Source organism: Chelmon rostratus, chromosome 4 (genome assembly GCF_017976325.1).
Source record: "Chelmon rostratus isolate fCheRos1 chromosome 4, fCheRos1.pri, whole genome shotgun sequence".
NCBI classification, from domain to species: domain Eukaryota; kingdom Metazoa; phylum Chordata; class Actinopteri; order Chaetodontiformes; family Chaetodontidae; genus Chelmon; species Chelmon rostratus.
The window spans coordinates 20,757,339-20,781,742 of NC_055661.1; the positions used below are offsets into that span (position 1 = coordinate 20,757,339).

At 41.4% G+C, this 24,404-nt stretch overlaps 4 protein-coding genes across 9 annotated transcripts; 1 reads left to right on the top strand and 3 right to left on the bottom strand.

Annotated features, from left to right (window-relative positions):
* Positions 1-1,757: 1,757 nt before the first annotated feature.
* Positions 1,758-5,048, bottom strand: elovl8b (ELOVL fatty acid elongase 8b). Its single transcript, XM_041936194.1, has 8 exons — positions 4,728-5,048; positions 4,583-4,640; positions 3,978-4,165; positions 3,781-3,861; positions 3,575-3,631; positions 3,369-3,483; positions 2,679-2,806; positions 1,758-2,582 (listed from the first exon to the last, which is right to left on the bottom strand). The coding sequence occupies exons 2-8, from the start codon at positions 4,638-4,640 to the stop codon at positions 2,418-2,420; spliced, it is 792 nt and encodes a 263-aa protein (XP_041792128.1). The 5' UTR covers positions 4,728-5,048; the 3' UTR covers positions 1,758-2,417.
* Positions 5,049-5,313: 265 nt separating this feature from the next.
* mutyh (mutY DNA glycosylase) lies at positions 5,314-10,966 on the bottom strand. Of its 2 annotated transcripts, none has more exons than XM_041936193.1 (15): positions 10,775-10,966; positions 10,212-10,342; positions 9,535-9,574; positions 9,374-9,447; positions 9,229-9,270; positions 9,066-9,137; positions 8,822-8,935; positions 8,590-8,687; positions 8,175-8,319; positions 7,930-8,017; positions 7,671-7,853; positions 7,093-7,238; positions 6,844-6,993; positions 6,181-6,231; positions 5,314-6,074 (listed from the first exon to the last, which is right to left on the bottom strand). In XM_041936193.1, exons 1-15 carry the CDS (start codon positions 10,893-10,895, stop codon positions 5,910-5,912), a joined length of 1,620 nt encoding a protein of 539 aa, XP_041792127.1. In that variant the 5' UTR covers positions 10,896-10,966; the 3' UTR covers positions 5,314-5,909. The 2 variants fall into 2 exon arrangements, with proteins under 2 accessions (XP_041792127.1, XP_041792126.1); XM_041936192.1 differs by having other exon boundaries at positions 10,757-10,966.
* Positions 10,967-11,941: 975 nt separating this feature from the next.
* On the bottom strand, positions 11,942-16,036 carry armh1 (armadillo like helical domain containing 1). Of its 2 annotated transcripts, none has more exons than XM_041935771.1 (11): positions 15,596-16,036; positions 15,099-15,167; positions 14,842-15,008; positions 14,517-14,713; positions 14,176-14,260; positions 13,899-14,015; positions 13,547-13,619; positions 13,212-13,341; positions 12,334-12,411; positions 12,147-12,228; positions 11,942-12,036 (listed from the first exon to the last, which is right to left on the bottom strand). In XM_041935771.1, exons 1-11 carry the CDS (start codon positions 15,802-15,804, stop codon positions 12,014-12,016), a joined length of 1,230 nt encoding a protein of 409 aa, XP_041791705.1. In that variant the 5' UTR covers positions 15,805-16,036; the 3' UTR covers positions 11,942-12,013. The 2 variants fall into 2 exon arrangements, with proteins under 2 accessions (XP_041791705.1, XP_041791704.1); XM_041935770.1 differs by having other exon boundaries at positions 11,943-12,036; positions 12,163-12,228.
* A 232-nt stretch (positions 16,037-16,268) lies between these two features.
* LOC121605919 (galectin-3-binding protein B-like) lies at positions 16,269-23,603 on the top strand. 4 transcript variants are annotated; one of them, XM_041936045.1, is made up of 11 exons: positions 16,269-16,448; positions 17,104-17,195; positions 18,174-18,335; positions 18,473-18,976; positions 19,451-19,502; positions 19,611-19,755; positions 20,226-20,301; positions 20,927-21,118; positions 21,259-21,390; positions 21,511-21,775; positions 21,903-23,603. In XM_041936045.1, the coding sequence occupies exons 7-11, from the start codon at positions 20,241-20,243 to the stop codon at positions 22,930-22,932; spliced, it is 1,680 nt and encodes a 559-aa protein (XP_041791979.1). In that variant the 5' UTR covers positions 16,269-16,448; positions 17,104-17,195; positions 18,174-18,335; positions 18,473-18,976; positions 19,451-19,502; positions 19,611-19,755; positions 20,226-20,240; the 3' UTR covers positions 22,933-23,603. The 4 variants fall into 4 exon arrangements, with proteins under 4 accessions (XP_041791979.1, XP_041791977.1, XP_041791978.1 ...); XM_041936043.1 differs by having other exon boundaries at positions 18,473-19,502; XM_041936044.1 differs by having other exon boundaries at positions 18,473-19,502; positions 19,614-19,755.
* Positions 23,604-24,404: the final 801 nt, after the last annotated feature.

Here is a 24,404-nt window from a genome sequence, read left to right on the forward strand (position 1 = left end):
AAAAATGATGCAAAAATTCCTAAGATAATAAGTAAAGACTTGAGAAAACATAACTTGAGGCATTTTCTCCTTTTCTGTTCTGTTACTCAGACAATTTTACACATGAAGACCAGTTTAATTGTATGACTGAGCCTGTAAAAACAGTTGTGTAATGCCTTCTGTGGAAGTGAAGAGGGCTTTCTGGTCTGAGAAAATAAACCCAGTCATGTCACAGAACAGGTTCAGAAACCTAAGTTACAAACTTGGAGTGGAAATGGAGTTTGAAATATGTGGGCATTTAAAAGGCAGGGAGGGTCTAATGAAAGACGTCCAGTTGCATTATGGGAATTGCAGGACCAGTGTTTTACCCTTATTAGAAACTAAAATCAGATATGTCACCTGCTCTGCTGCATCCATTTTGACCATTCTGTTTTTAGTGAGGCTCTTGTAAGTCCTACAACTGAAAGGACCAGGGCGTAGGATTAAGTGACATCTAGCTGTGAGGTTGCAGATTGCATCCAACTGAATACCCTCCACTTCACTTTCCTCTACAGTGGCCGCTAAATCACAAAAAACATGAAAGGTGTTCTCTAGAGCCAGTGTTTGGTTTGTCTAGTTCTGGGCTAATGTAGAAACATGGTGGAAATTAAGAAAGCATACTCATAAATATTACACTCCATTTCTGCCAATAGATCCCTCTAAATCCCACATACTGGACCTTTAATGAAAGTAATGCTGAATCACTGGAAGCCCCTTTAATTGTCTTCTGACCCTTCAGATTCATCTTGTGACGTTAGCGGGGGCCACTGGGTAACAGGGGCTTCAAATACTTAAGAGGAAAGATTAAAGCAACATTATGCAACTATTTAAAAAAAAACAGTTTCAAAATCATTTCAATGATACGACTTTTAAAAGGGAGAATGGCGCCTCTTTCATTTCCACTCTGCGCCTGTTCTTGCACTGTTTAACTTTATAAGAAGCTAGCTCAGCATTCTCGGTGCAGACATCATGGCAGAGGAGAAGAGACCGTAAAAGTCAAACCTCAACACCGTTAGCGATGATTTATAGGTTCTAACTGAACAAACTAACAACAGCTAACAGAAAAACAGCAGTCCGATAGCAAAGTGTACATCCTTGCCAATTTTATTTATGAAAGATTGCGATGTAGGCTGCAACCTTATCGTCATCCATCTCAGAGTTTTGTAGTTTTTCCAGATGCCAAAAGTCATCAAACCTCGGTTCCATCTCAGGCTGCATGCAAACACAGAAATTTCGTCTCTCGCCAAAAAGTTTGGTCAGTCTTTGTCTCGCCAAGTAAGCCTCGAAAGCAACCTTGTAAACCTAAATTACACTGTCCAATGCATATTATGTGCAATTTAGCCTTTATCGCAACACAAACATTTTATTTGACTGCACACATATTCCACATTCAAACGCTTGGCAAAAAAATGTATATGGCCTGAAAACGATAGCAGTGTTTCAGCAAAACTAAAACATTCTTTTTTGTTTTTCTTTTTGTTAGTGTTCATCTCCAATGTCACAATAAATAAAACTATGCAGTCATATTTATGTAAAATCCTGTAATATACATGGTCGTCTGAAAAAGTGAATTGCGCCAAGTTGCAAAAAATAGTAACTCTTGCATAATGTTGCTTTAAAAAAAAACCTTTTCTCTTGCTCTTCTGATTTTTACTCACTGTAAATGAAGGAATGAAATAAGTAAAAGAAATCAGAAATCTCCTTTTCTTTATGAATTATGATTTTTTTAACGCGTGCCCTGTTGTTTCAACATCCATACGCTTTATTTCTCGGGTTCAGAATAACATTTTTTGGCCAAGAACTCATCATGTGCAAAGAATCTGACTCACTGGTGCTAAGACACTTCATTTACAATCAGAGCAAGCTTACACATGCTGATAGTCCAGTCTTCATATATAAACTTCACAAACTACAAAACTCCTGAACAGAAGTGAACAGTAATCTCCCTCCTCTTTGTGTTTTCTCTCTCTAATCTGCATCTTTCAATCTGTTTTAGACTGAAGTGTAGAAACGATTATATCATTTTGCTGTGTTTGTTTTAACAGTGGGTAAAATGTTTGCATTTCAGTATTTTGTTAAGTGTTTTATTTCTTTTTGGATTTATTTCTGGAGGAGGGTTTGAACTCATTAATTCTGCAATAATGCAGAGAAACCAACCTACTTACCTAATTATTATTATTATATGTATAAAATGTACAGTTTGTTTACAACAATCATTTGAATGTTTGTCATTTCTCAATTTAAGAAATAAATAATGGAATGATCAGACAGTGTCTCTTTGACAACTCAAAATACTGAAATTGGTCATATTAGTTATTTATGTGTGTAAACTATTTGAGTTTGTGGGCATGTTGTTCCCTCTAGTGGTGGCTGGTGAGTACTGCAGGCACAGGAGACTCCTACTTCTGCTTCTTCTTGTTGAGGTAGCTCTGATAATAGAAGTTACTGAAGAGGATGATGAGGGTGACACAGTAGCCAAACACCACCACGTTCATGGAGTCGGGGAAGTCGCACTCTGTGAACAGGTTGTAGCCTGTGTGCAGGAGGAACAGCAGAAACTGCAGCTGGAGAGGCAGTCAGGAGATGTTCAGATCAGCGTCCTTCACAAACAAACACACATGATTTCACAGATCTTTTCATACGGAGCAGGAGACGCTCACCAGCTGCAGGGACGTGAGGTATCTCTTCCACCACAGGTACTTCTGCATGTGAGGGCCGATGGCAGCCAGCCCGTAGTAAGAATACATCACGATGTGGACGAAGGTGTTGACCAGGCCAATGAAGAACGCTGCAGGAACGCTTAAACATCATCATACCATCACACAAGAAACACAGCCTTTTCTCACTTTGTCTTGAGCTCCCGGGGACAAAAACTGATATCTTTGGAATGAAAGTAGTCGTGTTTAAAGATGAATATTGGCATAAACTCTGCAGCCGCCTTCGATAATCTTTATCAAACTCAAGTTCAGTCTTCCTGAAGGGCCTTTTCATACGGGTTGAACAAATCCCATAATTAAATGTGTAATTCCATAGCTGGTGTCATTCTACACTCTCATTAACTTCCAACTTTCCTAACCTGTTTCTCTTAATCTTGGTTTGTCAGATGTACAAATTTAAAAACAGATCACAAATATAGTTAATTTTTTTTTTTTTTTTTAAAAAGGGATAAAAACATTGCATTGTCTGGGACTATTTTCAGTGGCGGATAAACTCACTGTTGGTGATTTAGTGAGTGTTTAAGGCAGCAGTCCATGACAACTATCTGATGTTTGTGTGTATATATATATATATATATATATATATATGAGCATAATAGCACTCTCTGTAAATTACTAAAAGATTTGACTTACACTGTCCACCGGCCACATACTTGACTCCCGCCCACCAGTTGAAGATCATGGTGCCGTGGTGGTAAACATGAAGGAAAGTCACCTGGTTGCTCTTCTTCCTCAGGATGAAGAACAGCTGCTCATGGAGAGGAGCAGAGGAGACGGTTACACTTTAAACTCTGCAGTTTTACACTGATTTCACTGCAAGCGTCTGAGCAAATCCTCACCGTGTCGCTGAGCTCTATGACCTTGGAGAAGAAAAACCACCAGCAGACTTTGGCCATCTGGAGGACGGAAACAACAGAGGAAGAGGAGTTTTTGCTTATTCTTCACCTCATAACTGCAAGTTTTGTCTTTGAACCTGCACGTGAACTGTCTGGTAGGATTATTTTGCTGTGGATCATGTTCCAGATGTTGCTTGTGATATGCTTACCCTCATCGCCAGCGGGCTGCTGCTGTAATCTACAGGCTGGCAGAGGTAGCTGTAGTTTGAGAGCCAGGATGTGACCAGGAACTGTTAAACATTCATGTGATTACTTCATGAAATAACATCAACTGGAAATACTCAAACCGGTCCAGTGAAACGGAGGATTGATTTGGTTTCCCTGTGAAAAAGCAGCAGGAACACACCTCGTGGAACATGTAGGCAGACAGGCCGACCATGGCAAAGTTGTAAACAATGAGAACAACTCTGAGGTCAACGGGCTGTCTGTGTTTCATCAGACGGGGGCCGACCCAGACCACACAGAGGTAAACCAGGAAGATGAGTGACACCGGGACGGGGGAGTAGACCAGCAGCCACGGGTCCGTCCTCTTGTCTGGAACATAACAGGGACTTTTTGGCATCATTGACAGATGAGCACTGCAGCAACTACAATTACACGATTAAAGACATTTTGTGTTGCAGTCTGCACAGGAAATAGCATTTTTACACTCTGCCTTCAGTTTTGTTCATGTAAACCAAAAATACAATATTCATAATGAAGGAGTCCACCCTGAATCTGGTCCTGCTCCTCCCACTCCAGTAACAAGATAATATAATTTAAAAAGTGGCATGGTGGCGAGTCATGGGGCCAGCCACAAAGCAGCCATTGTGAAGGCACATCTGCAGCTCCCACACACTGAACACACACACACAGCACAGGCATGTTTCACTCTGACTACGTCTCCTACAACTGCAGCATAGCTAAAGCTGAATGAACTCAATATGTGGTGGAAAATAATCAGCATCATACCTCCATTGTCCACAATCCTGTGGTGCACAGACAGGAGGGTTTGCCATGCAGAAGCCATCTGGAAATATAAAAGAAGGAGAAGTTAATAACGAAAAAGGAAAGAAACACTCAGATCTGCAGCAGTTCCAGATAAAAGTCGACTCACTGGTTTGAAAGCAGCGTTTCAGCAGCGAACTTTACGCCGGAGAACCTTTGGACACAATCTCAGCAAAGTTGAACTTGCAGCGCGGCCTGCAGCAAAGTCCAGGTCCTCGTCCTGAGACGAGGGAAGGAGGGCAGGCTGGAGCGAGCAGAAACTGCACCGCTACGAGACTTTACGGCAGCTCAGCAAACTGAACCAAAGTCTGCGCGCAGGTACAACGAGGAGCTGACCTCCACCTGGGGAGCTCTGGACGATGGTGGAGGAAACACTGCACAGATTTGGCTCGCTTCCTGTATTTCTCCGCTTCGGGTTTGCAGCCGTTGTTTGTCGCATGTTCAGCACAGCAGGGGGCGCTGTTTCCTCCCATTATCTGACCAACTGTGGTTATGCTTTTACTTCTCATTTATTGCTCATGGATTGTGTAACTCCATGTATTTTATCATACAGTATGTATGTATATTTATTTATTATTGTTTTTAACAAAGTAAAAGTAAAAACACCTTCTTGTCCATCAAGAGATGAATGTAAATAGTCACCATATAAATTCTTGTGACAACATTTAATCTGACATTGCAAATTAGTTTAAGATATGAATGCAGTTACACAGTGTGTTGCATTTGTGTATCACTACTCTGTGCCCTGTTGAACCTACTGTTAGTCCAGCACTCGGTGTAGAAATAACACTATTGGTGGACTTTAATCCAGGACTGGGACTTGGATCCCTGCAGGCCCAGTTCTCACAGCTGGGACAGACTGTGCCACCGAGCAGTCAAACTGATTTGGTTTGATTCTTGGTTGGAAGAAGAGCAGCAGCCGACATGAAACCTGGTGTTTGTCTTGTGTCTTTATTATCTACAGTTACTCTACACTTCGTCTTCACTAACGCTGCCTCTTTATTGCGGTGATAAACATGACAGTTATCTTAACAGCTTGTAAAACATGTCCGACATGAAATGAATCCTCCAATAAATTTTAGGATGCCATCAATGTAATTTCAAAGCGAGACAAGTCATAACATGATAATATGATAAAAACATGAAGTCAAATTGAGCTTTTGATTCACTGCGGGGACATCAAAGCTGCAAGATCCAGAAATACACACAAACTTCTCGTTAAAAAAGTACTTTGTTTCTAATTCATGCTTTGACAATAAGGCACCGTGAGTGACTCCCACACACAATCTCATCAGCATTCCTGTTTAACTGTCGTGAAGAAGGAGCTGAGGGAGAGCTGCCTGCTGCTGCTGCTGCCGCTGCCTCCGCCACCGCTAGCTGCATTCAGTCTGGGTTTTTTAGAGGTCTGTGGTTTCCTGTCTTTCTTTGGGCCAGTGCTCTTCTGCCTTTTTCCATCCTAAGTAAGACAAAACAGAGTCAAATGATAACGATTAGTCGCACAGAATTTATAGAATAAGGTACATTTTTGTACACATTATCTATAAATATACAGAAGTACCTACCTTAGACGTTTGTTCTTTTTGACTCTGCATGGAGTCGCAAAGCTTCAGAATCTGCAGGAGAGTTGAACATGTTGATCCCAATCATGGACAGTTCACACAGACTCAATCACTCCTGCTGTCACATACATATTAAAATATATATATATATACTTTTTTATTTAAAGACTTAAAAAACAGGGAAACTTAAATGGACTGAAAACCTGTGATGTGGCACAGGGAAACTGTGTCTATACACCAGATTTCTACTGTAAAAACATGCTTTCCTGGTGGTGCAGGAACTTCAAGCTGCATCCACACTAATATGCTTACATTTTAAAACACATAAGTTTTGCTATGTTTATGCCTAGCGTCCACACTACTCTGCTAATTGAAAACTTTAGAAATTCTGCTGACCCTCTTCTAGTTTGAAAAGTTAGGGTCTGTGTTTTAGTCTGGAAACACAAGACGGCCACATTTGCTTCCTGATTGGGTCTTATCAGTCATGACTTGTCCTTCCCTGATTGGTCATGCCCCTGTCATGTGACCCTTTAAAAAAAAAAAAATCTAAATCATCCTTGATACATCTATGAGCCTAGACTTCCAGCCATAAATTCAACACGAGGATGTAGCCTCAATTACACAGCAGGGCTTCACACACACACACTGTGTAAACAAAATACAAACCTTCTTCACTCCCGTGGACACAGCAGCTTCCTGCAGAGCAGATCTGGTGAGCCACTGTGCATTTTCAGTGTGCGTCTGTGTGCCGCTGTCCCTCAAACGCACGCTGTGCACCACGTACGTCTGGTGGATGTGGGAGAAGATGTGAACCACCTGCGAACGGCCAATCAGCGAGGCGTCAGAAGGTGGTCGGACAGCCGCAGAGCGGGATTGTGTGCATATAAAAGTGTGCGTGATGGACATCAAGCTCACCTCTCCCACATACTGCAGGAGGCTGTCAGTCAGATGGGTTCCCAGTACCCTGCTGATCCCAGCACACAGCGCCCTCCTCTGTTTAGTGTCAGAGCTCTTCTCCTCCTGCAGGAGGCTCGGAAACTCCCACAGGCCTGCCAGCAGACCTGCACACACACATGCACGCATTTATTATTATTGATAACGCAGGGCATTCTGTATGCAAATTCATTTTGCACTTTAAGTCACATTTTTATCACACATTTCCCGTACAGTGAATCTATTCATGCAGCCCATTCAAATAGACGTACTTCTACCCGTTTTCATTTCCTGTTTTTCTGTATTTAGTGTTTGCCTGACTCACAGTCAAACTATAATGTAAATCACTGCCAAAACCCACCCTGAAGGACTGTAGACTGTCTAAAAACTCTAGCAGAATCACAGCCTGTCTCTAGATCAATGAATCACTGTTCACATTCTCCAATATCTTCAAACAGGAAAGTGACCAAAAAAAACAGCAATTCAGCCTGATTATCAGGCTACAGGCGACTTAATTTCGCCACCAGCACAAACGGATCCTGCACCAGCGGGGACACAACCTTTGTTTGGCCTCTGTGTGAGCAGGTACTCGTCCTCTCCCTCCTCTCCGGGTCTGACCACCACGCAGGTCAGAGTTCGCTCCGCTCGAGGCGGCTTCTTCGCCGGTTTTCGGGGGAAGTTCAGAACACCCAGCGCGTCGTCCCAGGGCTCCGAGGGACACAGCGGACACGTCCTGCCGTCCACTGAGGGAGAGGAGGAAGTACTTCAATATAGCACCATCGCTGCATGAAGGTCTGAGAAGAGGATCAGGACACTTACCACAGTCTTCTATATCAGGCAGCGCTGACGGCTTCCTGTCCAGCTTCCCCAACAGCTTCCTGGAGTTCGTCTCTTGTTTAACATGAACCTGCACATTCACACACTGTATGAGCACACCAACATGCGCAGTTTGATCCAAGGCATTCATAATCTATGTTAGCACTGGCTTCTTCTGCATATGCAGTACAAAGTTAAGCACAACCATTACTCACTAGCACTGGTTTAGCACTTAGGCTGCGTTTTACCTTGTGGTGCGAGTGGCAGTGAGCCTGTACGGGACACTGGCTGCACAGAGGTCCTTTGGGGGTGCAGACTCGTGCTCCCAGCTCCATCATAGCTTGGTTAAAATCCCCAGGTCGCTCAGGGTCCACCAGCATATTGGCTAGACCCCTAAAATACAGAAAATGAATATATCTTAAGAGCATATTTAATCATTTAATAATACTCTTTACTTTTCTTTTTCAGAGTTTATATATTTCATATATAGACTTGGATTGGAACAGCTGAAACAAAAAAAGTGAGGGTGCAGCATTCAGAGAAAAACTCATCTGAGACAACCTCAAACACACAGGACTCGTTTGTTTATGACAGTCAGTGCAAACTGGTATCAAAGTCAGATTTCAGGTTCCTTGAAGATATTAGTTTGAAGTGTAATCCCACCACAGGGCCTCTGTTACTGCAGGACTGGTGCAGTCGGCTCCGATGGCCCTCAGGCGACACAGCACCCGAATCAGATTGCCATCCACTGCTCCAGTAACCTAGGCAACAGAGGTCCTTTCAGTCACCAGTGATAAACGAAGCGGAGCAGCTATCAAGTGCGGCTTTAGAGTTTACTCTGGCCTATAGAAACAGACACAGCTGTGGTGCAGATGTGCGTGAGTGCATGACCAACCTGGCCCAGTGCAATAGAGCCTATAGCTGCAGCAGTGTAGCGTCCCACTCCAGGCAGCTGTTTTAGCAGGCTGTCCACTGTACGAGGCATCTGTCCCTTGAGCTCTGACACCACCTAAAGACCAGCGATACAATTCACTCTATAATTAAACCACATTAAGTGATTATTAGCTGCTATATATTAAGTTGCAGGCATATGCTACAGAGATGTTTGATAGAACAGATTCACAAAGCACATCGCAGACCTTCTGAGCTCCTTCATGCAGCCGTTTTCCTCTGGAATAGTAGCCAAGGCCCGCCCACATCTGGTTCACCTCCTGCACATAAAGTGAAATCAATACATTTTATTTGAAATCGAAACTATTTCAAAATCACCATCATCTTCAGCGGCTGCTTTTCAGTTATCACCTCCAGTGTAGCAGCTGCAAGATCCTGCACCGTGGGCCACCGCTGGAAAGCAGCGAAGAAAGACTTTAAAATTACACATAATGCACGCCATACATTCAATATATCACCAGGCCTGCAGAGCAACGAACACCTCAAAGACGCCTACCTTCATCCACTTGTTGTAGTAATTTATTACTGTGGCAACCTGGGTCTGCTGCAGCATGATTTCTGAAACCCACACTATAAAAAAAGGAGAGACAGCTGTCTTGTAAACGCTGTCAGCAGCAGTTACAGTTAGATCATTTGGAGAGGAAATCATTTTCTTACCTGCATATGTCCTGATGTTCAGGTCTGACTCAGTCACAGCCTGTAAAAGAAACACGAGAGTCAGTTAGTTATACAGGAAAATATGAATAAAAAGAAGAGAACAATCATTTGCAAACAAACTGTGTTCACTAACAACAACATTTTAAGTGTTCTGAGCCCATGTAGTAACATCCTTTATACACTCATGTGTTCACAAAGTGGTGAACGTGCACCATCCTCGCAGGATGCCCCTTTCATACCCAATCATGATACTATCACCTGTTACCAATCAACCTGTTTACCTGTGGAATGATCCAAACAGGTGTTTTTGGAGCGTTCCACAACTTTCCCAGTCTTTTATTGCTCCTGTACCAACTTGTTTGAAACATGTTGCTACATCAAATTCAGAATAAGAAGATATTTATAAAAATCTATTGTTTTCTATTGAGACCACAGAAAGGATCCAAAAAGGATTAGCAAGATATCACGTTCTGTGGGTTTTTTTTTTTTTTTCAAATTAGGTGGAAGAAAAATCTCAATAAAGTCTCCCTTTTTAAAAAAGCTGGTTTTCTGTCTGCTGCAGTTCAACCAAACTTATCACAAACACCTCCCATAATTTCACAATGACACATACATAAAGTTTGTCTTCAACAACCAGATATATGTCCAAAGCCAGTGAAAGGACAGCTTGTCTTTACCAGAGTCCTCCAGGGCAGCTCCCTCTTCTCCTCATCGTACCAGCTGAGGAGCCTGGAGCGCAGCAGCACGACATCAGCAGGATCGTGGAAAGTGTGATACGTGGACGGTGAGGAAGAGTACGCGCTTTCCTCTGGAAGACCAAAACCCATCATCCTCACTCAAACACAAAGGAAAACTCAAGCAATTTATTAAAAAGCCCTGAATGGATCTGCTGAGGGGGGAGCATTAAGACAACAGGTGATAGAAGTGAGGGAACAACACATACAGGGTGACTTCCTGCTTCATAAGTGCTTAATCAGGCGAAAGAAGCTGTTTCTATAATAAGAGTTTATTCTCTGTTAACATAAGACATGAAGGATCTGTTATGCTCCTTCAGATCATTTCTGAGGCTGTGAAATTCACTGCTGAGTTAAATAAAAACCTGGAAATATAAACATCACAGTGGTAGGTTAGTGAGTGACTGTTTACTATGACCTGTGCTGGTTCATGTTCGCTATCATGTCAGTGTTTAACGCTATAACATCCTCTCATGAAGAAACTTTACCATCAACATGGCAGCTACCTTCCTTCCCCGCCGTCTTTGACCTCCTCCGCTGTGCTCTGTGTGTTTGCACCATCTCCAGTCCGGCTCTCTTCCCTTTGTGTGTCGTTGATCGTAACGTGCTCGTAGCCAAATACCACATGTAGCGATTTATTTCACTTCTCGGCGCACAGCTGGAGCAACACTGTTTACTACATGGATTTAATTCAGGCTCCCGCCACCTTCGGGATGGACGACTGCTGCTCGTCCAATCAAATGCAAGGAAACGGGAAACGTGCGTGTAGCGTCATCTCCGGTGGGAGGGTCCAAATTAACATTGCATAATGGCAGGCTGGGTAGTTGAGTAACTATCATTATAAGTGACTGTTATTATCCTGTATAAAAATATATTTTTTAATTTAATTCATGCCAGTGTTGGAGGAAGTATTCAGATCATTTACTTCACAGTAAAAGTGTTGGTAATACTGTTGCTGTCCTCGTGCTTAATCCTGTATTTTTCTTTTCCTTGATGGGCCAACATTTTTTCAAATGCACTTATTGGCTTTCTCGCAGACAGTTTGATGAGAAAACTGATGCCACTCTGATGCTTACACACCAAATATATAGATAGAGCTGGGAAACGGTTATCTTAGCTTAATTTAATTTATCATAAAGACTTGAAGCACCTTGTTATAAGTAAAAGTGCCCCACTGAAGTTGTCACTTAAGTAAAAGTATCCCATTATAATCAGGGAAATTAGGGAAAATGCACTTGAAGTATTAAAAGTATAAAGAAAAATGGTCTAGTGATTGTTATATTCTTCTATAATATATCATTTGATTATTATTACTCATGCATTAATGTAAAAGCAGGGTTTTACTGTTGTAGTTGGTTGAGGTGGAGCTCCATTTGGACCTTTCTTTTTATGAGTCTTTTGATTCTGGATTAATCTGATGAATATTTTCTCCATTTATCGCCCCTTTGGTTCATAAAAAATAGAAGGAAATGCTGTCGCAACTACGCAGAGCTCTAAGTGACACCTTCACAATGCTTGTTTTGTCCAATCAAACTAAATTACAGTTCTTAGAAAGAAAAGCAGTTGTGAAGCAGGAACCATCAAATGTTTTTGCATGAAAAAAGCATGAAATTTCTCTTTAAAAAACTAAAACTAAACTCTTACACAAATGCAAAAAGGTAATTAAGAACAGCTTTAAGAATCAAACTTTTAATAACAGTTTTCGTCATCTGCTTTATAAAATGATTTGTTCCACTTGACAGTCTTCAGAGTTTATCACCTTCCAAAACTGAAATGAAAAGACAAGAAACAAAACAACCAAAACAATTATTCTCTCATGGTACAGGCAGGTCAGGAGAAAGACAAACATTTGACCAGATGAACTACTGACAACATTACCTTCAGTTATGTTCACCTTGTTAGTAAGCAGGATTTCTGCATGCGTTTCATCCATATTCATGTACAAAGTTTCAGCTTCATGCTGTAAAAAGAGAGTGTCACAATCTGTTAGTGCTGCCTTCTAGCAGCTTCCACACTGACCTTTTAATGAATGTTATCGAAATATTAATACTTTTTTGAAGCTCACCATGAAGGCTGCAAACAGTGCACTGCCAATGACTCTCTGCACATGGTCCTCGATAACTGGGTAAGAACGGACAAAGTGCTGGCAGAGATGACAGCAATGTTAGTGTGTGTGTGCGTGTGTGTGTGTGTGTGTGTGTGCATATGTGCACTATGTATGTATCTATGTGCATTTGAATTTGAGTGATACATATTATATTCATGGTTTGTAAAGCTTTTTAAGAGTGAAATTAAGCACTTTTCAACACTTTTAAGGTATCTAAACCAAAGATTTGCAGACTTTCAAAGCCTTAATCGTCACATCTAAATTACTACTATAAATGCAACTGAGAAAAATATATTTTCGAGAATTCCTTCACCCCATTATAATAATATAATGTCGATCGTCATTTTGTTTATTTTACCAGCTGTTTATACTAACTTTGCTTGTGAATTTCGACGCCTGGAGACAACAAACAAATGTGACGGCGAGATTGTTTCATTACAAATATGGGAAAATATTTTTGATTTACATGAGTGACTGTGTAAATGAAACACCACAATATGTTGAAAATCAAGCATTTTTCAAGTAGTGTATTTGAAATCGAGCATATTCCTAACCTTGGAAACGGTTAAAAGCAGCTAAGCATTTTCCAAATTTTCAAGACTTTGTACGAAGCCTGTGACAAACTTAAGATATGTTTTATTATGTACAATTGTGTGGTTTGTACTTCTTCTGTGGTTTATTTTACGTCATCTAAACTGTTGGGCATTTTATTAGAAGTATGTATCATTACCACATCTATAGCAGCGCCTCAGTGGCTTTTTAACTGCAGCACACATACGCATGTGTATGTGTTTGTGTTTATTGAATGCATATATGACAGCAAGTATGTACCATACCTCCAAGGCCAGACTGGCTTGTATTTGGGCATCAGCGTGTTCTCTGTTGCCCATGGCATACAGAAGATGTTGGATCACTCCAAGATGGAGAAGTTCACGAGAAACCTCCTGACTGTCCTCGGCCAGCAAGCTTCAATACAGTCAACAGCATAAAAATCCTAACTTTACCGCATGAGAGCAGAACTATTACACTGAGATAGTTACAGTCATCAAAGTACTATACTACTTATATGAATTCAATACATATCATCATACATTTTGTCTATGTTTTGTTGCGTAACAAAACAATCATTACTTTATGTTTAGTTACAGGGAGCTAATATTTGTGTTCATACCGTATAGTTTTAGCTGCAGCAGCTTGTTGCAGGAACACAGGCAGAGATCCAGTTGTCCGGATTATCTCAGATTCTGGTGGGATTTTATGTATCAACAAAAAGTGTTAATGTGACAAATTTAGGTCACATTTTGTCAAAAAATTACAAAACGCTAGCACGCAAATTGTTGGGTTTGGGTTGTTATCTATTTAAGAAACAGCGGACATGTTAGCATAACTTGGGTGGTCCTGAAGGAAATTTACTTCCTGTCACCAATCAGTCTGAAGGCGTTGCTTTACTGTATTTGTTCAGTCTTTGGGAAAACAAAAAACAAAAAAAAAACGTACTACACTTTTAAAATTCAACACACTACCTTCCATATTCTGTTGCTGCTGTACTTCTTCTTTAGTAGGCCTCAGCAGAGCCACCAATCCACTGAGCAGCATTGGCCTCACATCAAAACACTTCAGGTCTAAGATCAGATTTACAGCTGTCAGAAAGACACAAAACAAGATTTAAATGGGATATTTCAGTCATGGCCACAATGGCTCCTAATTGACTAATCCGTCATTTCAAGGCAAGTTTCAGAATCTAAAACAAAAACAACCATAATAAAGATCAGCTACAGTAAAGATTACCACAATGCTCACCTTCATCCTGGACCTCCAGGTGCACGGTCCTGAGCACATTCAGCAGAGGTTCTACAATGCTGCGATGGGCTGTTTTCATTTTGGACTGTGACAGATGACAGTGAGAGAACTATTATACTTTTTCTCATATGTTAAATCTATCAAATTTTCCTAAAAAGTACTAAATCTGTTCTTCAGTACCCTGGTTAAGTAATGTCAAATAAAAAATAAAATTAAAAAAAATAAAAAGATAAGGTCTGTTATATTTAAGAAGCCAGGCTGAGGACAAATGCTTGCTCTGACAATGAAGATGGTAACCGCTTGCATTGACATACGGTTTAGTGTGCACTCTCTTGCTTTACCTGCACAGTGCGTAAGGTGTGCAGGACCAGGTGCTGGGCCTTAGGGGAGGTACAAGTCATGAGTGCAATCAGACCTTTGTAGACTTGGTTTTGATATTTGGGGTTTCCATGGAACAGGGACTCCAGGAGGGTCCGTGCTGTCTCTTGGGTTTCATCTGTGTTTGACTTAGCAAGGCAGTCTGCTATCGCTTTCACACCTGCAATAATAGAGAGTGGGAGAGCTGCTCCTACAGGGTTGCACAAATGATCCAAATGGAAAAGCAGCTTATCTGCATGCAGTTAAGCTAAGACTAAATATACAGCTGTTTGTCTTTCTAACATTTACCATGGCTTTCACAGATAACCTCTTTGTACTTGCGACCAGCATTTGAGACAGTAAGCAGAAGACGAAGGGCCTCTGTCTTTTCCTCCTCTTTGCTCTGAGAGTGGCTCAAGATCTCCAGGAGAGTGAGGACGCCTCCATCCGCCAGGAACTCCATTAGGTACTGATCACTGAGGAAAGGGAGAAATATGGGTCAGTGGCAAAAGGTGCATAATGAGGCACAGATACAGAAGTTTACGACAGCATTTCATCTCACTTACTGGCTTGATGCAGAAAGGAAAATCCCAATTGCTTTAAGCTGCAGTCCCAAGAACGTCCCAAACATGTATCTGAATATTCAGTGAAGGACTGGGTGTCAGCTGATTACATGGCAACCAGGAGTGCTCCTGCTCCCTTTAGGACTCTAAACTTTTTAACATGCTCATAAGTTCTCGTCCTGTATAAATCCCCATACTCATTACCCACTTAATCAGAAGTTAATATGTATAAGCTTTGCATATAAAGCTAATAACATGGGTGCAAGGAACATACAGTACAGTGAACAGATTAAATGCACAACAGACTATAATTAGTATTAATTTGTATGGTGTTTGTATAAATTTTTCTCCTTCCCAAATTCAACAGTGTGTGGAGAAATGTCTTCAGATTCATATGGTGTTAAAGTTTGGTGTTGACCCTGATGTAGAAATGTGTCCAGTACAGCAGGACAGTGATGGAGCCACTGTTCAACCTGACACAAGGCGCAGATGGAGGATACGTGAGTCTCATCCAGGTGGTGAGTCGAGCCAGGAAGAGGCTGGCAACCTGTGCAAACTCCAGCTCCAGCTCATAAAACGTCTTTCCTGTGTTGTCAGTTACAAATGTGTTCAACATGCGGCCCCGGACCGTCCTGTCACCGCGATCCCACTCACGAAGAAAAGTCAGCACTTTGCCGATATTCGCTTGTCCTTCCTGAGTTGATATCATGTCGGTCTTCTTTTCCCTGTTTGGCGTACGCTATTAAGTCCTTTGGGCTTCCAATAACCACATCCAGGTAAGGACCTGGTCGTAGCTGCTCTACAGGTTGTTTGCTAAAAAGCTCAAATTAACCTAGTTACTTATTTTTTGTCTTCGCCGTCATTTTTCGCGGACTTGGTCTGCTTTTCATCTTCTTCCTCTACTTCCTCTGTAGCAGCTATAACGGTTGCCTAGCAACGCCCCCACAAACTTTTCACAGTCTCAAAGTGCGTGTTAGACTATTCATCAGTACTGATATCAATTCTTTAAAAATAGCTGTAATAACAAATATAATTTACGGTATAAAATTAAAATTCTTTAAATATAAGCAGGAAGTGTCACATATGTACGGAGTCCCTAAAGGGACACGAGCACAAAAACAAACAAAAAAAAGCCCCTTTAAGTTTCTGGTGCGCAGCAAAAACTGTTCCGTGCGCACGTGAAACTCTCCCAGGTAGATTTGTCATGGCCGGAAAAGACCGTCAAGCTCTCAGGCTGTATGAAAGAATGGCGGCAGAAGTGGATATATTCACTTTCCTGAAAAAATGAAATACACCTGGCTAAAAGATGATAAAGTAAATCATCCCACCGTTAGCTCGCTGCGTCCTCTGAAGGTAAAATGTTGACTTTCGCCGCATGACGTTAGCAATAGTTCGTAGCCTTACCTAGCTAGCTTTCGCTATTTAGTAATTTTACGATAAAATCCTTTTTTAGACCTGAAATGTCGCGCTTTACACTCAAAAAACAGAATGTTAAATGAGGGAAAAAGCACATTTTCAGTATGTGGGTAATATAGAAATGGAAAGGTTCGTCTTAAACAATGCAAATAAATACTTGAAACTGGTCTCATCTAAGTCACTATGTAAATACAACTTGTTTTTCTTTTAACGATAACTTCTGATCTTCTTGATGATACACATGATAAACGTGTTGGTAGATGACTCTAAGGAGAAAGTGGTGTTATGTCACCATGAGGAGTTTTGATCAAGTACTTTCCACCACAGCCATGCTGAATCTCAATGACAAATGAAAATCACAATCACGATGTTACTCGTTACATTCGGTTACATTGAACTCTATACGTACATGATCAAATTGAATCACCTATTGGCTGCCAGGTGCCACAGTGTGAAACTTTGTTTGATTTTAGATGAGAGACTTTTGAGCTTTTCCGTCTTTCAAGCCCAAACTCTTTAGTTATGCTCCTAAAATATTGTTTCTGATTGAGCTTTTCTTAAATGATTGAATTTGTTTTGTGTGTGTTTCCAGGAGAACACAGTGTTCACAGATACTAAGAAGATGGGCATCATTAAGAAGAAAGTGAGATAGCTGGAAGAGCAGCCCGATTATGAGTCCTGAAGGTGAGAAATATCACTGGTCTCTAAGCAGTCTTGCACATCACGGGACCTTCACCCAGACGCAAAGTCCCAGAGTTGTGATAGATGTATGGATTATATGCAATATAGAGACAATTGACATTGCCTGTCAAAGGCCAAATTTGAGTGTCCGTTGAGGCATGGTTGAGGTAAAAGGCTAAAGGAAATTTCATGCGGACAGAAAGCAGTTAGTCCTCTGGAAATGTTTCCACGTTGCTTGAAGTCTTTTATGACCAAATGATTTTTAAAAATATTTTTGTCTTTCTGGATCGAATCCAATTGGGACAAAAGGTGAGGACTGAGCCGTAAAATGTCCCCTTTTTGTTTTTTTTTGCACATCACCTGTCTGTGTTTCCTCTCCAAACCCACCGATGTCAGAGTGGATCACCTTGAAGGTGTTGTCAGAAGGTGAGGAGAGTGAAAACGAGGAACCAGAGTACACTTGAAACACTGCTGCTGTTTCACAGAGCTGTCAGGGTCCAGACTATGTTCAAGATAACAACCACACAGAGGGAAATACTTATCCTGCTGTACACCTCTGCTTATTCAACCATCATTCTCTTATTCTAAATGCAATGATGAAATGCAGAAATAAACAGTTTTTACCAGAAAAATGTCCAAGAATATCTCTGAATGCTGTAACGAGCTCACAACAGAGGTCTTTGTTATCTGTTTGGAAGATTTGATTATCGTCTGTTTTACATATTTGGCCTGTAGAAAGGTAACCTGGTTGATGTTAAGTACAGATACAGATGAGGATTACATTTTTACATTGTTGATCATAGAGAAAGTCCCCCCCCCCCACAATTTCACTATGCAGAGTGTAATTAGAGTTTAGTTTGAATTTATTTAATTTAGAGTGATTTGTTTTCATTTTTTGAATTTGTATTTTTATTTTAAATTTTTTAAATTTTTTGTGTGTCATCAATGATAAGAACGGCCAAATTGTCAAACTATGTGCAGTGGAAGAGTGAGGGGGAGGAGCACTGACTGGATTGTGGGCGGAGGCTGAATGGATGTAGCCGAGGAGGTCAGACGTCGGAGGAAGTTGGGGTGTTTCCACTTCTCCTCTTAAAGATCTTGCGGAATCTGTTTTCTCTGGGCATCCTTCATCTGATCCTCCAGGTTTGTGAGTCTCTCCATCAAGCCAGTGCAGAATTTTGTTTCTCCTCCTCCTCCTTCTCCAAATCCTGCTGGGCACTTTCTAGTGCCGCCAGGAGAGAAGACTTTTGGTCCTCCCACTGTTGTCTCTCGTTGTCTAGGTCCTCCTGTGCCTGCTTCAATGCTGCCTGTAGTCTGCTGGTCTCCTCCATGTGCTGGGCCAGAAGACGGGACCTGTCCTCCTCCCACTGTCGTAGTTGTTCTCCGGGTCCTTCTCCACCTGGGCACGTGCTGCATTCAGTATGGAGGTGTCGTCTATTTGTTGGGCCAGCATTATGGGACCAGCAGCGTAGCATGAAGACCTCCAGATGTCACTGCAGTCATTCATTATCCTACAGAGGGACAGTGACAAAAGTACAGGGCTGTCAAATAATTGGAAAGAACGACTACTTGAATGTTAAAATATATGAGTTTGAAGTTTAGATTTTAAGTGGTATAGTCAACAGAAATCAACGTCTCAGACGTCAACAGGAAGATTATTTCAGAGAAAGTACAGTAGAAGAAGGCCCTGCAGCCCCCTCCTAACATTTTCACCTTTGTTGAACAGTTACGTTAACACCTTAAAGTCGGATCTGGAATGAACGGGACGATAGAGGCTGGAACAGGTGTGTGGTGTGTTCAGTTTCTGGTTTAGTTTAGCTTGCTGCTGCTGCTTTTCATTCTGTTTTTCTCCCTGCGGGTTGGTATCTACTTCAGCCTGAAGGCCATTGACCTGCGTTTCAACAGGGTGTATCACCAGCTCAGTTTTATCGCAGTATAATATGTAATATATTGTAATGTAATGTTCTGCAGTGAACTGCAATCAAAATGAAAGAAAATACGTTCTTATTTTTCCACGTACTTTTCCTGAGAGTCAGCTTGTCTGCTGGTGAGTAAACTGTACTTATTCTGTGAAAATGACACCTGCCCTTATTTGCCAGCTGTTAGTTTGAAGATGGAGGAAAAGAACGATTATTTACCCATGGAGGGGAATATTTATTACAGCAATAGCCTTGTTGTTAAGTGTGAAGGGAGGTATATGGTCCACACTGATGAATTTAATACTGCTGATGGTGAGAGTCTCATATTTGTCCCAACAGCGCAGAACAAGCCTATCCATGCCCCTCAGACCTGATCTCCTACTAAGTGGTGGTACGTCACCAGTGCTCTCCAGATTAGTTTCTGTTTCAGCAAACCGGAACTTCAGCAAAGAGGACATGGACAAGGATGACTTATGAACAGCAAATTGTCTTTTTTAAGTAGGTGGAGTAAACATGAGCAGACATGAGAGGAGACTTCATCAGACATTTTCTGGTAACCACCCCTTCAGTGGGTGTGGTGATTCTGGGAAAATAACTGCATATAGTATTTACATTCTGCACAGATTTCACCAACTGAGATGCTGGTAAGTCCTTTTTTTTAACCAGAGAAGTGTATGGGCTGATGAAGGCTTTGCACATTATTTGTTTTGAGAAAAACTTGAACCTGAAACTGAAGGACAGTTTATCTGTATCATACATATTTTCAGTCACACCATAGATCCTCAAAAAAAATAGCATTCGCATGTGTTTTTGTGTATTTGCTTCAAAACTGCTTCAAAAACTTTGCTGCTCTCACGTTGATCTTATGTCTGGCTGCCTGCCACTTATTTCTTATTTCTTCTCTAAAATGAGCAATGAAGATTCAAGATTCTTTATTGTCATTGAGCATGACATGTCAATGAAATTTTCATTTTCAATGAAGCAAAAGTGAAAGAAAAAGCAAGAGGCTGGACATTAAAGAGGCAGAAGTGAATGGTCACTATTTGACAAATATTCTAAACATAGAATAAGGACAGAAACTGAAGAAAGTGCCTGTTTTTCCTCATTTCTGCAGTGAACTGCAATCAAAATGAAAGAAAAAACGCTCTTATTGTTCTGCATTCTTTTCCTGAGAGTCAGCTTGTCTGCTGGTGAGTAAACTGTACTTATTCTGTGAAACTGCACTGTAGTACCTCTGTTACACTGTTTTTTTATAGCCAAGATCAGCTTAATTTAACTGAACAATATAAATAATTTTCCCCCAATTTTTCACCAACATTCGTCTTCCACCACTCTGCATGAGACAAATAAATAGATTTACTGACTTATCTTCTTGAGTGAATAAACAACATTCTCAATGGCAATATAGGTGGATGTAACTAATCTCTAATAATTAATGAAAAAACATATATAATGTATTTCAAATAAATACTAGACTTACTTACTAATAAGTTGTGCCTAACTGGTGAAACTTGGATTAATTATTAACTGTCAACCGGTATGAAGTAATCTGACCTTGTTTTGTACATGAAAGCGGAGCCAATACACAGTTTGAGGTGGCATTAGTGAGTCAGATAACTTGTGACATTAAGCATTGACATTATTCATAAGATAAACCATACATTGTTTTATAAGAATGAACAAAATGTTGTAAATATAAGTAAAATCCTGAGCTCTTGGTTGTGTCCAGTTCACTTGTTCTTTTCATGTTTTTTCCAGCAGAAATCATTGGTCACAGGTGATTAAACTTGGTTATTACTTTACATTTTTGTTTAGGTCATTTGGATGGTTTTGTTAGACTGGTTGATGGTCAAGATCCCTTCGAGGGCCGTGTGGAGATCTTTCATGATGGAACTTGGGGGACTGTGTGCGATGATGACTGGGACATAAATGACGCTCATGTAGTGTGTCGCCAGCTCTATTTCTCTAGTGCAACAGAAGCTGTAGGATCCGCTGCATTTGGCCAAGGTAACGAAGCTCAATTTGGCTTAAACCCTCTGAAACTCAAGGCTGTAGGGTACAATCATATATGTGCCATTTTTAACAATATTTGGTGCAAATGGCTGTATTGTCACTATCTTTATTTTCTGTGATTGGTTTCGTGTTAGGACTTGGTAACATCTGGATGGACGACGTACGCTGTACCGGGACAGAGTTGAGCCTGCTCCAATGTGAATATCTTGGTTGGGGGCTCAGTAACTGTGCTCATGGTGAGGATGCTGGTGTTCGATGCAAAAATGGTAAGACAGCCGAAGTTTAGGCATGAAGCATGCACCTTCCATGAACAAATACAGAATCAAAACTCACACACCAATTTGTCTTCACTACAAAACCACTCACTGTGCCCACATTTTGCCCAGAATTTACAGGCCGGGATCTAAGCCACGAGTACGATTTGGACCACAACGCAAGCCTCTCTCGCCAGCTGGGGGAGCTGTTTGACGGTGGAAGTAGCTGTGACGTGAACATTGCAGTGGTGGTGGATAATGAGACCGTTGAGACAATCTGTGCTCACGCGATCGTCCTTTCTCTGAACTCAGACCTCAGATCTTCACAGCCAGACCTCAGCCGCCTCAGCATTGACGTCACTTCTGACTGCCTGCAACACGCCAACGACTTCGTCAGGTAAAAGCAAACCTGTCACTTTAAACTGATATGTAAACCTGTACCACTTCAGAGCCACTCTCTGTCTAATTGTATGCACTGAGTTAGAAAAAGCTGAACCTTGCTAATGAACATTTTTATATTTCAGAATTCTCTACACAAGAAAGCTTAAAGTTACGCTCTCCTCTGCCCACTGCATTCTGAAGATGGCATCCGACTGGGGTCTGACAGATCTTCAGAATAAGGCTCTAGATGTTTTCAGACTGCTTCTTCCAGAGGATCCCACTTTCCAGAGTCAGATTTCTTTGTATGAGTATGCAGTTTTTACAGGTGATGAGAACCTGCAGGAAGTTTTCATGCGCTATCTGGCGTGGAACTGTGAGGCGCTGATCCGTTCCCCTGCCTGGACGAATCTTTCATTTGATCAGGTCAAAGCTCTTCTGTCTCGCTCAGACCTTGTGGTACATAATGAAACCGTCATCCTGAATGGACTGGAGAGCTGGGCGGCAGCCCAAGGAAACAAAACTATTCCAGAGGTGCTCCTGAAGCTCATCCGTTTCCCATTGATACCAGCTGAGGACTTATACCAACTTGATGGGTCACAGTACTATGCTAGCAAGTTGCAGGGGTTTCAGTTTAATGCTCTGCCCTTCATGACACTGCTCATTAACCTGACAGACGACCAAGATGTCTACACACCCAGGATTTACACTGGCAGCCCGTGGAGCTTTACCTTCCACTACTACATCATCAGAGCTTACAAGAACATGGGGTCCGACACTTTTCATGACCAGCACGTCACTAATCTGACATTAGATTTCCAAACACCTCTTCACAACACTGCGTGTTTTACTTTTCACAACGTGCGCTGGAAAACACGGGTATTATTCAATGATCAAGACTGCTTGAGTGAAAATGTCACCTGCCCTTCTTTGCCAGCTGTTAGTTTGAAGATGGAGGAAAAGAACGATGATTTACCCGTGGAGGGAAGTATTCATTACATCAATAGCCTTGTTGTTAAGTGTGAAGAGAGGTATGTGGTCCACATTGAGGAATTTGATACTTCTGATGGTGAGCATCTTGTATTTGTCCCAAGCAGCGCAGAACAAGCCTATTCATGCCCCTCAGACCTGTTCTCCTACCAAGTGGTGGTACGTCCTCAGTACTCTATAGATTAGTTTCTGTTTCAGCAAAACAGAACTTTGGCAAAGAGGACATGGACATGGATGATTTATGAACAGTCTTTTATGTAGGTGGAGTAAACGTGGCCAGGCTTGCCCTGTATGTGAGCCTGGTGATGTGTGGCTCAGCTGTTCAGGGCTGATGATTGTGTTTGTGATGACAGTCTTGGTTTCTGTTCTCTTTGCTTAGGTACTGTAGTAGAGGATAGCCCATTTTTACATGGCTGATGATCGAAAGTATAACCTTTAAGATAAGATATACTTTATTAATCCCTAGCTGCCGAAATTCGGGTATTACAGGCAGCATGTAATAAAAAAAATGATAAAAAAATAGAGTCATAAAAAGTTGTAAAAAACTCAGCAATGTCCAACATACTCCAAAGGACCTCAGTCTTCTCAGAAGACTGCCCTATGGCCCTTCCTGTACAGGACATCAGTGTCAGTGGACCAGTCCAGTTTATTGTTGAGGTGGACACCCAGGTATTTGTATTTCTCCATGATTCCATGGAGACCCCGGTGTAGTCTGTGGTGGCAGTAGCACAATTTCTATACTTTTATTCTTGACTGTATACCTGAACACTCAATAGAGAACATTGGTGAATAGATTTACAGTTTAACATGTATCTGAATAACTGAATTGTTGAATAAATGTTTTTAACACCTGAAAATCAACATAAGTAAATGCATTAAGTTGGAGAAAGGAAAGGATTTATACATATATGCTACATATACCTCCTGTGAAAGACCTGCGGTGTGAAGGTGCCTGTGTTACATGTAAAGATTTTGGTGGTCAGAGCTCAATAGAGCAATGTTAGAACTAAATTAAAGCCACTGCAGAATGAAATGATTCTGATTCTGATCACTGGCAAATACCTTGATGCAGGAACATTTTGGAATTGATCCAGTTCTTTGAAGACAGCTCCTGCTTTTATTTGGTGTTTGAAAAACTGCACGGAGGTAAGAATTAATAACTCAGCAAACACATCTGCATGCACTCTGCTTTTCCAGATGACTCATTTCAAACACGCTGATTGCTACAAGTGGTGGTTTTCTCTTCCTTCAGGCTCCATTCTGACGCACATCCAGAACCGAAAGCACTTCGATGAGCTGGAGGCCAGTAAGGTGGTCCGGGACATTGCCCAAGCTCTTGACTTCCTGCACACAAAAGGTAGGTCAGCGTCCAAACAGCTACCGAAGTCCAAAGAGAAGAGCTGTGGATCCTTGTTCTGTCGTCATGGTGAAAATGTGTGCAGGCATTGCCCACAGAGACCTGAAGCCGGAAAACATCCTGTGTGAATACACTGATCGGGTAAGTGACTTTTGAGCAGGGGTGGAATGTAACTAAGTACATTTACTCAAGTACTTAACTACAACTTTCACATACTTGTGCTTAAGTATTTCCTTTAGGACGGACGGTTTGAAAGAGCAGTGAGTGAGGCTTTTTATGTAAAAAGACAAATAGAATATAA